General features: G+C 56.5%; 1 protein-coding gene across 5 annotated transcripts in view; it reads left to right on the top strand.

Moving 5' to 3' along the window:
* IGSF9B (immunoglobulin superfamily member 9B) overlaps positions 1-11977 on the top strand; it is a 39368-nt gene extending 27391 nt beyond the window's left edge. For 2 of the 5 annotated variants that reach the window (XM_040085294.2, XM_040085293.2), the window contains exons 18-21: positions 22-67; positions 1379-3010; positions 11121-11242; positions 11650-11977. In XM_040085294.2, the coding sequence (XP_039941228.1) occupies positions 22-67; positions 1379-3010; positions 11121-11242; positions 11650-11873 (2024 nt within the window). In that variant the 3' untranslated portion in view covers positions 11874-11977. Of the gene's footprint in view, positions 1-21; positions 68-1378; positions 3011-3379; positions 3706-4509; positions 4556-7175; positions 7289-11120; positions 11243-11649 lie in introns of those variants that run through there. The other 3 variants (XR_005703955.2, XR_005703956.2, XM_040085295.2) reach the window with 3 other exon arrangements.
* Positions 11978-12395: the final 418 nt, after the last annotated feature.

The raw sequence follows: 12395 nt of genomic DNA, 5'->3' as shown, positions 1-12395 counted from the left end.
CCCCTTTTTATTCTCTTCCAGACCCTCCTCTCTCGATAACCCACTGCAGGAAGAGTTTGGAGTCCCCGTAAGTATCTGTCTTAGTTGCAGCACCAGGCTGTGGGGTCTTCAGGGTGCCTCCCTCCTACAGTCGTTGCAAAGCTCAAATGGAAATATCTCATCCTTATTTGGTTGCTCCTGATGAGTTGCGTTTGGATGTTCCCTGAACTTTTGGGAACACAGCAGTTCGCAGGAGACAAATGGGCTTTGGAGCAGAGAGCAGCAGGGACAAATGCAGCAAACTGAGCTAAGAGATGACTCCGCCTGGATCTGTGAACATTTTCCAAAGCTGGAGTTGGCTGATGGAACTCAATTCCACACCATTTGGAAGGGGCTCCTTAGGACAAGGACTAGCCTGCTGCATACGGAGTCCTTCCTGCCAGCTCGGTGTAATTTATGAGTCATTCCCTGTTGGCTCTTTTTTTCCTGGGAGATTCATCTTTTCTCCTGAAGAGTGCCCTGCTGAAGCCTCTTTCCGTGTGTGCCCAAAGGTGGTGGATCGTGGTGCTGCAGAAACCACAGCTCTTTGCAGAGCCCTTCAAAAGCATGCGTACTGCAAATCAGCAGGAGCATCTTTCCGCTGGGAGTGCAAGAGTCTGGGATGTGGATACCTCATTCTTTGGCTCCTGGACTGTTGCAAAATATCCTGGTGCTGGTGGATCTGAGTCTTACTTGTTTTCAGTTCACTGCACTGAAATAACCTGCACTGTCTCTGTTGGATCTGCTGTCTTTTGCCTCTCAGTCCTGTTTTGTCCAAGGATTTCTGGAGAGAGATGAGGGAACTATCCTGGTGCTGTCTTGCCTTTGAGGCGCTCAGCCTAAAGTCTGAGTGTTGAGAATGGGAGAAAGAGTTGGTCTGAAATGATCCATCAGCATCTCCGAGTGAGATGCTGAGTTCTGTGGGAGGGCACATTTGCCTGATGTCCCTCTTCTCAGGGCCTTTCCTGGGCATGGATAGCTCAGGTGGACATAAAAAACGTCAGGAGCTGGAAGCGAGCTCTGAATGTGTCTTTTTCCCCTGTGGAGGTTGTTGCAAGGTGTTGGTGGAGATTGTTGCTAGGTGTTGGGGTGTTGGTGGAGCTTTTTGCAAGGTGTTGGTGTGAGCTTTCTGCCCCGAGTGTTCTGAGCTTCCCTCCCAAGGAGCAGGGATGCTGTGCACTGCTGCTGGCGAGACTCTGCCATACTGGTTAGCCCCTGCCAATTTCTCCCAGAGGCTCCTCTTTTGAGAGCTGGTAGCACTTTGTTTTCCGGATCCAGAGTTGTTCTTCTGGGCCAGGAGGCCTTCTTTCCGCTCCGGGTGACCGTCCCCTCTCTCGGTTTTTTCTCCCCTGTGGTCCAGGTTGTCTTCCGGCAAGGTGAGTCCCGAGAGCATCCGCACGCTCCGTCCCCCCTCGGAGTCCTCTGACGACCAGGGCCCGCAGGCCAAGCGGATGCTGAGCCCCACCAAGGAGAAGGAGCTCTCCCTTTACAAGAAGACCAAACGAGCCATCAGCAGCAAGAAGTACAGCGTCTCCAAGGCGGAGGCCGAAGCCGAGGCCACCACTCCCATCGAGCTCATCAGCCGCGGGCCGGACGGACGCTTCGTCATGGACCCGGCGGAGATGGAGCCCTCCCTGAAGACACGGCGGATCGAGGGCTTCCCCTTCGTGGAGGAGACGGACATGTACCCCGAGTTCAGGCAGTCGGACGAGGAGAACGACGACCCCGTCGTCCCCACCTCCGTGACCGCCCTGAAAGCGCAGCTCACCCCTCTCTCCTCCAGCCAGGAGTCCTACCTTCAGCCACCAGCATACAGCCCCCGGTTCCACCGGGCGCTGGAGGGTCCCGGCGCCCTGCAGGCCACCGGCCAGGCCCGCCCGCCGGCCCCCCGGGCTTTCCACCACCAGTTTTACGGTTACCTCAGCAGCAGCAGCCCCGGGGAGGTGGACCCGCCGCCCTTCTACATGCCAGAAGTCAGCCCGCTGAGCTCGGTCATGTCCTCCCCGCCGCTGCCCCCCGAGGGGCCCTTCGGACACCCCACCATTCCCGAGGAGAACGGGGAGAACGCCTCCAACAGCACGCTGCCCTTGGCCCAGACCCCCACGGGGGGCCGGTCCCCCGAGCCCTGGGGCAGGGCCGAGTTCCCCTTCGGCAGCCTGGAGCTGGCCCCCGCGCCGTTCCCCCACCAGCTCCAGCCCTGCGAGGGGCCCGAGGGCTCCCAGTCCACGGGCTGCCTTCCTCGGGGGCCGCCCCCCTCCTCCCTCCAGGTGGTCCCCGCATCCTACTCGGGCATCCTGCCCCTGGAGGCACCAAAGAGCTGGACCGGCAAGTCACCGGGCAGGTGTCAATCCTCCGTGCCCGCTACCACCAAGTGGCAGGACAAACCTATGCAACCCATGGGATGTCAAGGGCAGCTAAGACATACCAGCCAAGGTATGGGCATACCCGTGTTGCCTTACCACGAACCGTCCGAGCCCGTCGGCCCCAGCGGCACAAGCACATTCAGCCTGGACACCAGGTGGTACGAGCCCCAACCCCGACCTCGGCCCAGCCCTCGGCAGGTCAGGAGGGCTGAGCCCAGTTTACATCAGGTGGTGCTACAACCTTCGAGGCTTTCTCCTCTGACCCAAAGTCCCCTGAGCTCCCGCAACAGCTCCCCGGAGCTGACCGCCCGCGCCCGGCCCCGCCCGGGGCTCATCCAGCAGGCGGAGGTGTCGGAGATCACGCTGCAGCCGCCCGCGGCCGTCAGCTTCTCCCGCAAATCCACGCCGTCCTCCACGGGATCTCCGGCGCCGAGCAGCCGCGGGGACAGCCCCAGCTTCCGACCGACCACCGCCTTCACCCCCGTGGGCACCGGCTTCTCCAACTCCCAGGGCTCCTCCCTGCCCGTGGACACCATGGATGTTTTCGGAGACATCCCTTCTCCGAGGAGGGCTGGCGAGGAGATTCTCCAACCGGAGCCGACATCCACCACCACGGTAGCCACCACAGGGTAAGTGTGTGAGCCCCATGGTGACCCCCACCCCTGGCCCCTTCCTGGCTTCCCCCGCCCTGCCTTACCCGCTCCCTCTGACTCCCTCCCTGCCATCACCATCCCAACTGGTAGGGTCTCTCTGGGCACGCTGCAGCATCCCTTTTGGAGACGGCGTCCCGCGGGCTTTGCTAGGCAGAGGCTGGTGCCACGGGCATGGGTTGCATGGCCGCCGCCCGAGAGCGCTGGGTTTTAGGCAGGCGACCTTCCCGGTCCCTTGGGAATCTGGGAGCGCCGTGACTCGGGCTACGGGCCGTCTACCAGGTGTACAAAGACCTGGCTCGCTTAGGTAAGTGTCCTGGTGTCACTGGAGGTTGTTTCCTCTTCTAGCTGCTGGCTCTTGGCTTTCTTCGAACGTTAGGGCCGCCGCCGCCGCGCCTCTGTCTTCCTCCTCTTCCTTCCCGCGGAGTCTAGAGAGCTTTAATGCATGACAGAAACAGCTATCACGGTCACCGCCCCACCTGCAAAAGGGATGCTGCAGCCCCAGGACGCGGGCAGGGAGAGATCAAGGACTTAGCCACACCAGCAGCATGTCAGGAGAGGAGGAAAAATAAAAATAAACTAAGCCCAGCGGAGATCGGGAGGCTGCCGGCACGCTCAGATCCTGCCCTAAAGAGGGATGTGGCTGCACTAGACAGTAGCGGCTGGTTTTCCAGGTACCAGGGTTGCTCCAGGCAAAAGCGTCTCTCTCTTTCTCTCTCTCTCTTTCTCTCTATTTCTCCTCTTTCCTTCCGTCTTTCACAGCACCTTAGACCCCGTAGCCGTGCTTTCGTCCCATCCTTTCGTCTCGCTTCATTCTGGCTTCTTGTCTGGTGGGGTCGAGCCCCCTCCTCCGGCTTGTGGCAGAGAGGAGTCGGGGGCCGGGGGCCGCCAGCCCCGTGGAGCCGGCGCGGTCGGAGGCGTTCGGAGAAGAGGCTGTGTTTTGGGGAGGGGGGAGGAGGCAGCGTTTCACCCCGCAGTGCCCTCCGCATTTCACTCCCGCCCTCTGGTACCTGGAAGCGCTATGGCCTTAGCAAATCCCTCCGGCACTGAACGGAAGGAAGGAGGGCTCAGGGGAGAGAGGATGGGGAGGGAGAGCAGCTGGACGAGCCTGAAATGACTTCTGTGTGCCTCTGGAAAACCCAGCTACGGAGCGATGCACTCAGGGCTGTAGTCACAGGTCCACGTCTCTAGCAGGGCATGCCAAGGAGAGCCAGCTCCAGGACAGAGCCGTGTTAGAGCAGCACTGTTGTCCGTGCTTTTATGCAGTGTATCCATTCGCTTTGTTGATTATCGTTTTTGTTTCTTCTTTTCCTTTCTCTTCTGTTTCTTTCCCCCTTTCTTCTCCAGCCTCGTTTCGTTTGTGTTTCAGTTTGGTTTCTTTCCCTCCTTTTTCCTTTGGAGTTGTTGACGTGCTGATGTGTTGCGGAGCTCGGCTCCTTGCGGGTGTTGATAACTGCTTTGTTTTTGATTAATCTCAGCTATCTGGGCAGTGTTGTCGAGACAAGCTTCTCCTCAGCTCAATAGGTAAGGGTGATCCATGTCCGAAAGGATGGTGTGGGTGCTGTGGAGGGTGGCCGGGAGCGGGGCATGACAGGGGACACGGAAGGGGCTTTTCCAATACCATCTCTTCCTTTAAAGGGGAATAAGGAATGCGAAAACGCTAGGAAACACCTCTGGACGCACAGTCTCTGTGGCTTTTGGGTTTCCCCTCCCAGCAGCACACGCTGCTCCCCTGCCTTCGGGGCTGGGGTTTGGGATGAGCCGAGCTGCCGTCTCCCTGGGCCACCCTTCCTTTCTTGGGGGATGGTGACACACGTGGCACTTCTGGCCCTGGCAGGGTGCACGAGGGTTGTGTGGTGTTAGGGAGGTGTGCGTTGAGGTGGGGTTGTCCCAGATGATCCAAATCAGGAGGAGCCCACAGCCACCCCCTGAAGCCAGGAAAAACAGCCACCTCTGGAGCTGCCAGCTGCAGACAGCGTGCTCAGAGCGGGCTCCAAAAATCAGTCTCCAGCTGCAATCCAGCGCATGGAGAATTTAGTTTCCAGCAGTGTCTGGATCTCTTCTCTTTTTCCCAAGTCTCCTCAGTCACAGAAAATGGGAGAAGTCTTTCTCCCAAGATGGATTGTGTGCTTGGCAGCAGCAGAACTATGGTGTCAGGCTGCCAGAAAGGTGTTTTTTCCTTCCCATCACAAATGTAGTCATGGGAAAATCCCTTCATCCCTGAAATTCTCCTTGGAGAAATCCTTGACTCCTTCTGACCCAGATGTAGTTAAACAGCCCTAAGCAGATCTTGAAAGTCTCTTCCAAGAAAATTCTTCGTGGGCTGCCTTCATGGGGCCGGTTTCCTAGATAGCCATGGCTGTTTCTGGAACTGGGATGGAGCAATCTGGAGATGGTTTTCAGACCTTAGAAGCAGAAGAATATCACTAAAACTGCCAAATCCAGATGGCATTATAGTAATTTGTGACCCAGAGGATTGGCAACACTGACCTATTTGGCCATCAGCCAGGCTGGTTATGAAAGCAGAGATGGGATTGGAGATGGGCCTGTTTCTGAGGGCCTGGCCATACCCAAACTTCCTCAGGACAGGTCTTACAAAAGGTTAAGCTTTGCTGCCTTGGCTGGGGAAGGGGCAAGGTCCTGGCTGATTCTCTGCAACAGCCTGAGGAGCCCTGTTGGGCTGGGAAAGAGACTCATGAGAGGGAGGTGGGATGCCTGGAGAAATCAGGGAGATGCTTCCAGGAGAGGGGAATTCCTCCAGCTGACCTGGAGGGTTTGTCCTGGGGTGGGGAGAGCAGGACTGGCGAGGAGGGCGTGTTGGATGTGTGTGCTCCATGGAGGAGCCATCCTCTTGGCATGACAAAACCCATCCAAATCTCTTGAGCACTTGGCTGCCTTCCCCTTCTGTTTTTCCTTGCTGATCCCAGAGCAGGGCATCCCGTGAGGAGCAAAGCTGGCACCAAGCCTTGGTGAGCTCTGGGCCGTGCCAGGCGTTTTTGGGAGATGGGGAAGCCCTCAGGGAGGATTTGGCTGTTTGTTCTTGCTCTGTGGCACTTCCCTGCTCTGGCAGCGTTAGGGACACGAGCAGACGTGGCTTTAGCACAGCAGAGATGGGTCTGAGCTCGTATCTGAGCTTGCTGTGGCTCTTGCCCAGGTCCTGGCTGGCTCCAGTGCTGGCTGCCGTGGGCTGGTGGATTTTGAGGAGCAAGGTGACACTGCCCAGCAAGATGGGAGCAGCTGTGTGTCCTACTCCAGGATGCTGCTGGAAGATGCAGTCACAGGAGCGACTCCAGAGTCATTATCCCCAAAAAGGGGGAACCAGAAAAATAAATCTCACTTCAATAAGCGAGGAATCCCATAGAGAGCCCAGCCAAGTAATTTCTTGATAATTTGGGGTCATAAAATTGTCAGTGCATGCAGAGCACAGGGATTTTATACCAGACCAGCCAGATTTCTCTATTGCAGCATTAAAAGAGAGGCAGCATGTGAGCTCCATGCTGCAGCACGATGGCTTTTGCTAGGTGAAGCTCAGGTAGTTTTTATGGATGGGCAGGGATAAATGATGCCATTACTGAGCCAGCACGAGGAGCTCTCCCGTCTCCTTCTCTTAGGATGCAGCACGCATCTCGAAACAGGGAAAAGGGGGCTGTCGCCTCCCTGCAGGGGGAAACCCAAAAACCACAGATGAGGCACCAAGCTCCCCTGCCCCTGGGCACGGCAGCCTGCCCTGGGTGGCCTCCCCAGGCCCCTCTTTGCCAGGGCAGCGCTGCCGGTGCTGGGAGCCGGGGCGCTTGGCCGTGGCGTAGCGTTGAGTGGCGAAGGGACGTCGGCGCCAGGCGTGCGGGAGGAGCAGCAGCCCTCGCTCCCCACTTGAAAGAAAACAGGTTCCCCTTTAAAGACTGTCCATGTGCTGATCCTCTGCATGTGTTCCATGCCTCCTTCCGCTTGGAGAAGTTGTGAGTCCGCTTGTCTGAGTGCGTTTTTCTTTTCTTTCTTGATTATTATTATTATTATTATTACTATTATTTTATTTTTCTTTTCAGTCTCTTTAATTTCGTTATATATTTTCTCACTCCTGTTTTTCATTTATCTTCCTCTCTCCCCTCCCTTTCGCCCTGACTGTATCCCCCCTTTTCCTGTCCAGCCCTGCCCCGTTTCCCTCGCCTTCTCTCCTCTCCGTCAGCATGGTGGTGAACTCCGTTGTGTAGATGAGTTGTGGTGTGTGCAGACCTGTAGAAGGGCACCCCTTCTCTGGTGTGCTCCCCGCTGTGACCAGCCCCTTCCTCCCTCCCTGCTGGCCGTGCCTTGGCAGCAGCAGCGGCTGTCACCGCGGTGCTTCCCTGGCACCTCCTGTGCTGAAGGATCCCAAGCGTTCCAGGGATGGAGGCAGCAGCCAGCGCTGCCTCGGAGCAGAGTGGGAATTCTGACTTGCAGGAGCCTCGTGTAGGAGAACTGAGCTCTTCATGTGAGGAGGATGAAGGGTTTGAAGGACACAGTGGGCTCCTTTCAAGTGGATACTCTACTTTATTCAAGTGGATGCTCTAACATGCCCAAGCTGTTCCCGGTGGATGTCTTGGCTCAAGGAGAGGAGGAGACGGGGAGGGTGTGTTGAGAACTCTATGAGGTTAAATACATGTAAATATATGTATAGTATCCTTGAATCTCCTGGACCCTTCCTTTATGTGGGTTCCTCTTCTGAGTAGAGAGAGGTCAGTGGGTCTTCTGTCAGGGGTCTTTTCGCTTTTATCTTTGCTTTGTACGTGGAAGGGCATTTGAAGAAGAGCAGCTGAGATGTGTGTTGGGCTGGATACTTCTCCTCTACTTCCTTTTCCTGTCCTGGGACTCTTGAAGGGTCCTTCAGCAACTATGTTGCCTCTCCAGTACTTCCCAGTCCATGCAGTCCAGACACTTGCTCGTGCAGAAGGGTTTTCCTTTGAAGACTGGAGGAAAACTGCTGCTCCAGGTGCTGGTGGTGCCTCGCAGGAGGTTGGTGCCTGGAGTCCACGTGGGCTTCTCAAAGCTCCTTTGCTTGGCTCTTTGCTGAAGTTTCCAGAAGTTCGCCTGCCTCCCAGAGCATCTCATCTGTTGCTATTCAAGATCTCCCTCGTGCGTGGGCAGCTGCCCAAAATGTGAACTCTGAGGGCAGGAAGAGGCTTTTGGCTGAGCTTAAAATGAAAATTAATTTGGAAGGATTGGCACCCTTTGAAGAGATAAAGGGTGGGTAGAGCAGATAAAATTTGGCTGCTGAGCAGCGTCGTTTTGTCCTCTTGTATCTCTTCCTTGCCAGAGGTCAGACAGTATTTATGGTGACACATGGGTTCAATGCACTCACTGTTTATGTTTGTGTGTATAAATACGAGTTCAATTACGGAGAACTAGTGGAAACGAGCTTCAGGCAATTTCCTCATAATCCCTCATGTAAATCTGTTTAATTTTGTCAGCATGCCACAACAGCTTCTTCTTAGAAAGAAAAAAAAGAGTGGAAAGAGCAAGAGACTTTTACAGGCTGAGCTTTAATAATAGTGGCAGAGCTGTCTGGGTGGTGGGAAGAGGTGGTAGAAGGAAGATGCTGGTGGGCAGGATCACGGAGCTTGGTGATGTCCAGAGCTTGGCACACGTGAGCTCCCTGGATGATGGAGCTGAAGTCACCATTAGCCAAGCACCTGCAGGAATGTAACCCCTGTGCATCCCACAGAATGGTGGCTCCAAGTGGGAAAAGCCTGTCACTGGCCATTCAAGCAGGAATTGCTGCGGGGAATGCCACGCTGTGACCCCTGGGTCCAACCTTCATCTGGCATGTGTGTGGCTGGCTGTGTTGGTTCAGCTCAGAGGGTAGAGCTGTGCTGGCAGCATCTCTCACAAGAGGCTGGTTGCACTTGGGAAGGTGTTTGAGCTCTGCGAGTGTAAAGGTTGTCTTCCTGACGAGGAAAAGCTTGGATCCAGCCAGTGGGACTCCCGGCATGTCTAATGAGCTGCTTCATCTTCGGCTGATGTGATGCTCTGCTGGGAGCTGGAACAGAGGCTCTCTAGGAGCTCCTCACACCTTGACGTCTCTGTTGCGTTGGGAAACATGAGAAGGAGCTTTTCTGTGCCCAGTGTTTGGGTTTCTGTTGCGTCTGCTGCGCCTCAGCTGCTTCTTCACCTCACACTGCACTTCCCTGGGTGCTCTCCAGCGCTGCCAGCAGAACTGAGAAGCTTTGTAACCACACTCATCTTCAAAAAAAAAAAAAAAAAAACCAAAACTAAAAAACCCTCCTGCTCCCCAAGGGGAAAAATCTCCAGGGAGCTCCTTGCCTGTGCGCTCCAGCTGAAACTTCAACGCTCTGGAGACGCTTGGGATGTCGGACGGGAAGCGCTGCTGTCACATTGTGCTCTGCTGTGGTGGCACACGTGGCGACCCACGGGGGAAAGCCTGCAGGGTGTCTTCATGCCAGCCAGGCTCTGCCTGGACCCCAGGGGAGATGAGGAGCTCCAAACTCTCCATGGGTGGATGTAACCGCAGCCTGGGAGTGCGGTGTCTGTGCTCCAGCCCCTTCCCTGCTGCTCCTGCCAGCAGCCACGGTGTTTTGGCAATGCTGGATGGGGCACACCTTGCTGACAGACAGGGGGACATCATCCTCAGTGATTCTGTGCCCGAGCAGGAGTCTGAAGGCACTGATGTTGCCTCTTGCAGCCAGCTGAGGTGGCTCCTCCTGCTGCCCGTGGCTTGCGGGCTTTGCTGATCCCCGCCCTGGTCACAGATGGATGCAGGAGCTGCCATCAGCACTTGTCCTCTGTGCAGCTCCTGTGGCAAGGTTTGGTTGCTGACCTCTGGTGACCAAGTTGTGAGAGCAGAAGAGGGTCGTCTCCTCCTCTGAAAGGTGCCAGCACGCTGGTTAAATCTCCTTTCCTCGTTGGAGCCTGGCTTAAAGCGTCGGCTTTATCACAGTGAGAGGTGTTCTGTGGAGCCTTCCCGTCTTCTCTGAACACCTTGTCTGCAAGTGGCTTGGGTTTATCCCAGATGCCCTCAGGCTTCTTCTGTGGCCTTAGGACTTGGTGACTCTTGGAGGGTTGTGGAAGTAAAATGGAGAGGGGGAAGGAGATGGGAAAGCAGCAAGGAGGGGAATCGCTGTGATGTGTTATAGATAAGAGCTGGACTGCCCACTCTGCTAAGGAGAAGGTTTTCCTCTAATGCCCTGCTCTCTACAGCAGTCGTGCTTTCCAGGCCTTGGATGGGAAAAACAGGTACAGTGAAGGAAATAAAACAAAAAAAATCTCTTTGCAAAGGGGAGGATACTGCACCTTGAGCTGGTTCCTGTGGAAGAGTTCCTCAGGGGGTACAGCTGATAAACTATCCCTTGCACCTGCTGGCTCTCCTGCAGGAAGCACTCCTTTGCAAACGCCCTCCTTGTCCTTGCAGTAAAACCTCGTCAGTGTTTCCATTTGCAGCTCCCGGCCTCTCACTGTTCCAGGAGCAGATGCTCCTGTGCTGTCGCGTTTCTGTTGTCGCTTCTCACAGGGACCTGGGAACGAGGTACCTGTCCCAGCTCTGTTGGTGTGTGCCCTTGGTGTCCCTGTCTGTTGTGTGGCCCCTGGTTTTCCTGGCTGTGGGAGCAGGGCCAGCAGGATCCTGCCTCCCTGCTGTTTGTGGCGCCGGTGTTGTCCGCCCCGGCTGGCTCGTGGTGCCCGTCTCGATGCTGCCGTGCCGCTTCTGCCTATCTCTTTCTCTTCTCTACTCCATCCCAAGGGGTTTCCTACCACTTCCCAGAAATGCCTTATCGGACATAGGATCTGCCCCGTCCTGTTTTGTTTAGCAGTGTTGGCATGGCAGGCAGGTGAGCTGGTGGTGCCCATGTTGGACGTGGCCAGTGGCACCGGCCAGGTCGCGGTGCCGCTCGAAAGCCTGGAGGAGACGTAGGGGGACGCCTCACTTCCTCCATCCCGCGCTCTGGCACGCCTGGCTGGCCCTGCTCCCTCAGCCCTGGGTTTCTCACCTCTTCCTTTTCCACGGCAGAGCTGGCTGGGATCGGCCGATCCCCCTCCGGGGACGTCCAGAGGCCCGAGCGTGGCCGGGAGCCGCTGATGGCGCGTGTCTGCTTTTCCTTCCTAGAAAACGTCCATCTCCGCCCGGGGACGCTGCTGCACCTGAGAGGCTCGAAGCTCTGAAATACCAGCGGATAAAGAAGCCCAAAAAGTCATCCAAGGGCTCCTCGAAATCCAGAAAACAACCCAGTGAGTGCGAGGACCTCGCGGTCCCCAACAGCGTTCCCTGTGTCCTGCTGTGAGCAGAGCTCAGGCAGATCCCTCCCGGCTCCAGCGCTGGGAGTCTCCAAGCCCGTTCCTGGATGCTGCCCTTGTTCCCTGCCTCCCAAAGGGTTGCCTCCCTGGGCTGCTTGCCTGCAGGTTCCCCCTTCTTTGCTCCTCCAAACCGAGTCCTTCCCATGCACCTCCCGCATTTAGTCATTCGTTTGGATTTTGAGTGTTAATTTCATTTTCCTCGATGCCCAGCATTCTCCCTTCTTGCCATGCTGTGGGTTCAGGGCCAGGCTTGCTGTCACCTCCCTTTCTCAGCGAGCAAAGCGCTCTGCTCTGCCTGCTGCTGGCCCCAGTCCCATCTGCCTTCTCTCCCCCCTTCCCAGACGGCTCTGCCTCCCAGGTTCAGCACCCTCCCAGCTCTCAGGTACTGTCGCCTGACGAAGCTGTCTGCCTCCGCAAGAAGAAGAGACACCCTCGTCAGGACCCCTTCGCCCGGCTCTCAGCGCTGAAGGACGACCTCTGCCACCGGCAGCTCCCTGAAGACCAGACAGCCATTCTCAACAGCGTAGACCACGATGACACCAGCGGACACGCCACCCTGCTCTAGCCTAGCGCCGGTCCCAGGAGGTTGAACAGGAGCGGTGGAGGGAGCTGGTGTCACACCACGGGGGGATGGAGGTGACGGGAAGGAGGGGGGGACACCCCTGCGTTGTCACCTCGCTGAGGGGTTCGGCGGGGACGAGCTGGGGGGGACCCGGGGGATGCTTTGGGGAGGATGCTTTGGGCTGGGTGCTCCTCAAATCCACTTCTCCCCCACCCCAAACAGTTTGGGTGAGGTTGGGAGGGGGGTGTTGCACCTCGGTTTTGGGAAAGATCTCTAGGCTTCAAAGGCATGGATGGAGCTTTTGACATCTGCGTCCGCAGCGCGCGTTTAGGGGGGAAGTGTGGGATTGAGCAGCTGGCCCTCAATCGCCGGAAGAAATTGAATGACACAGGGTGTAATTAAGTGACAAGAACCTTACAACCCAGGCAGGAACTGGTAATCCCGTGAATCTGATTATGATAAAAACATGACCAAATATTCCCAGGAAAGCTGTAATTGTGAAAATCTCCCTGCCTCCCCCTTCCC

Source organism: Hirundo rustica, chromosome 23 (genome assembly GCF_015227805.2).
Source record: "Hirundo rustica isolate bHirRus1 chromosome 23, bHirRus1.pri.v3, whole genome shotgun sequence".
NCBI classification, from domain to species: Eukaryota; Metazoa; Chordata; class Aves; order Passeriformes; family Hirundinidae; genus Hirundo; species Hirundo rustica.
This window is presented reverse-complemented; position numbering and strand designations above follow the sequence as displayed.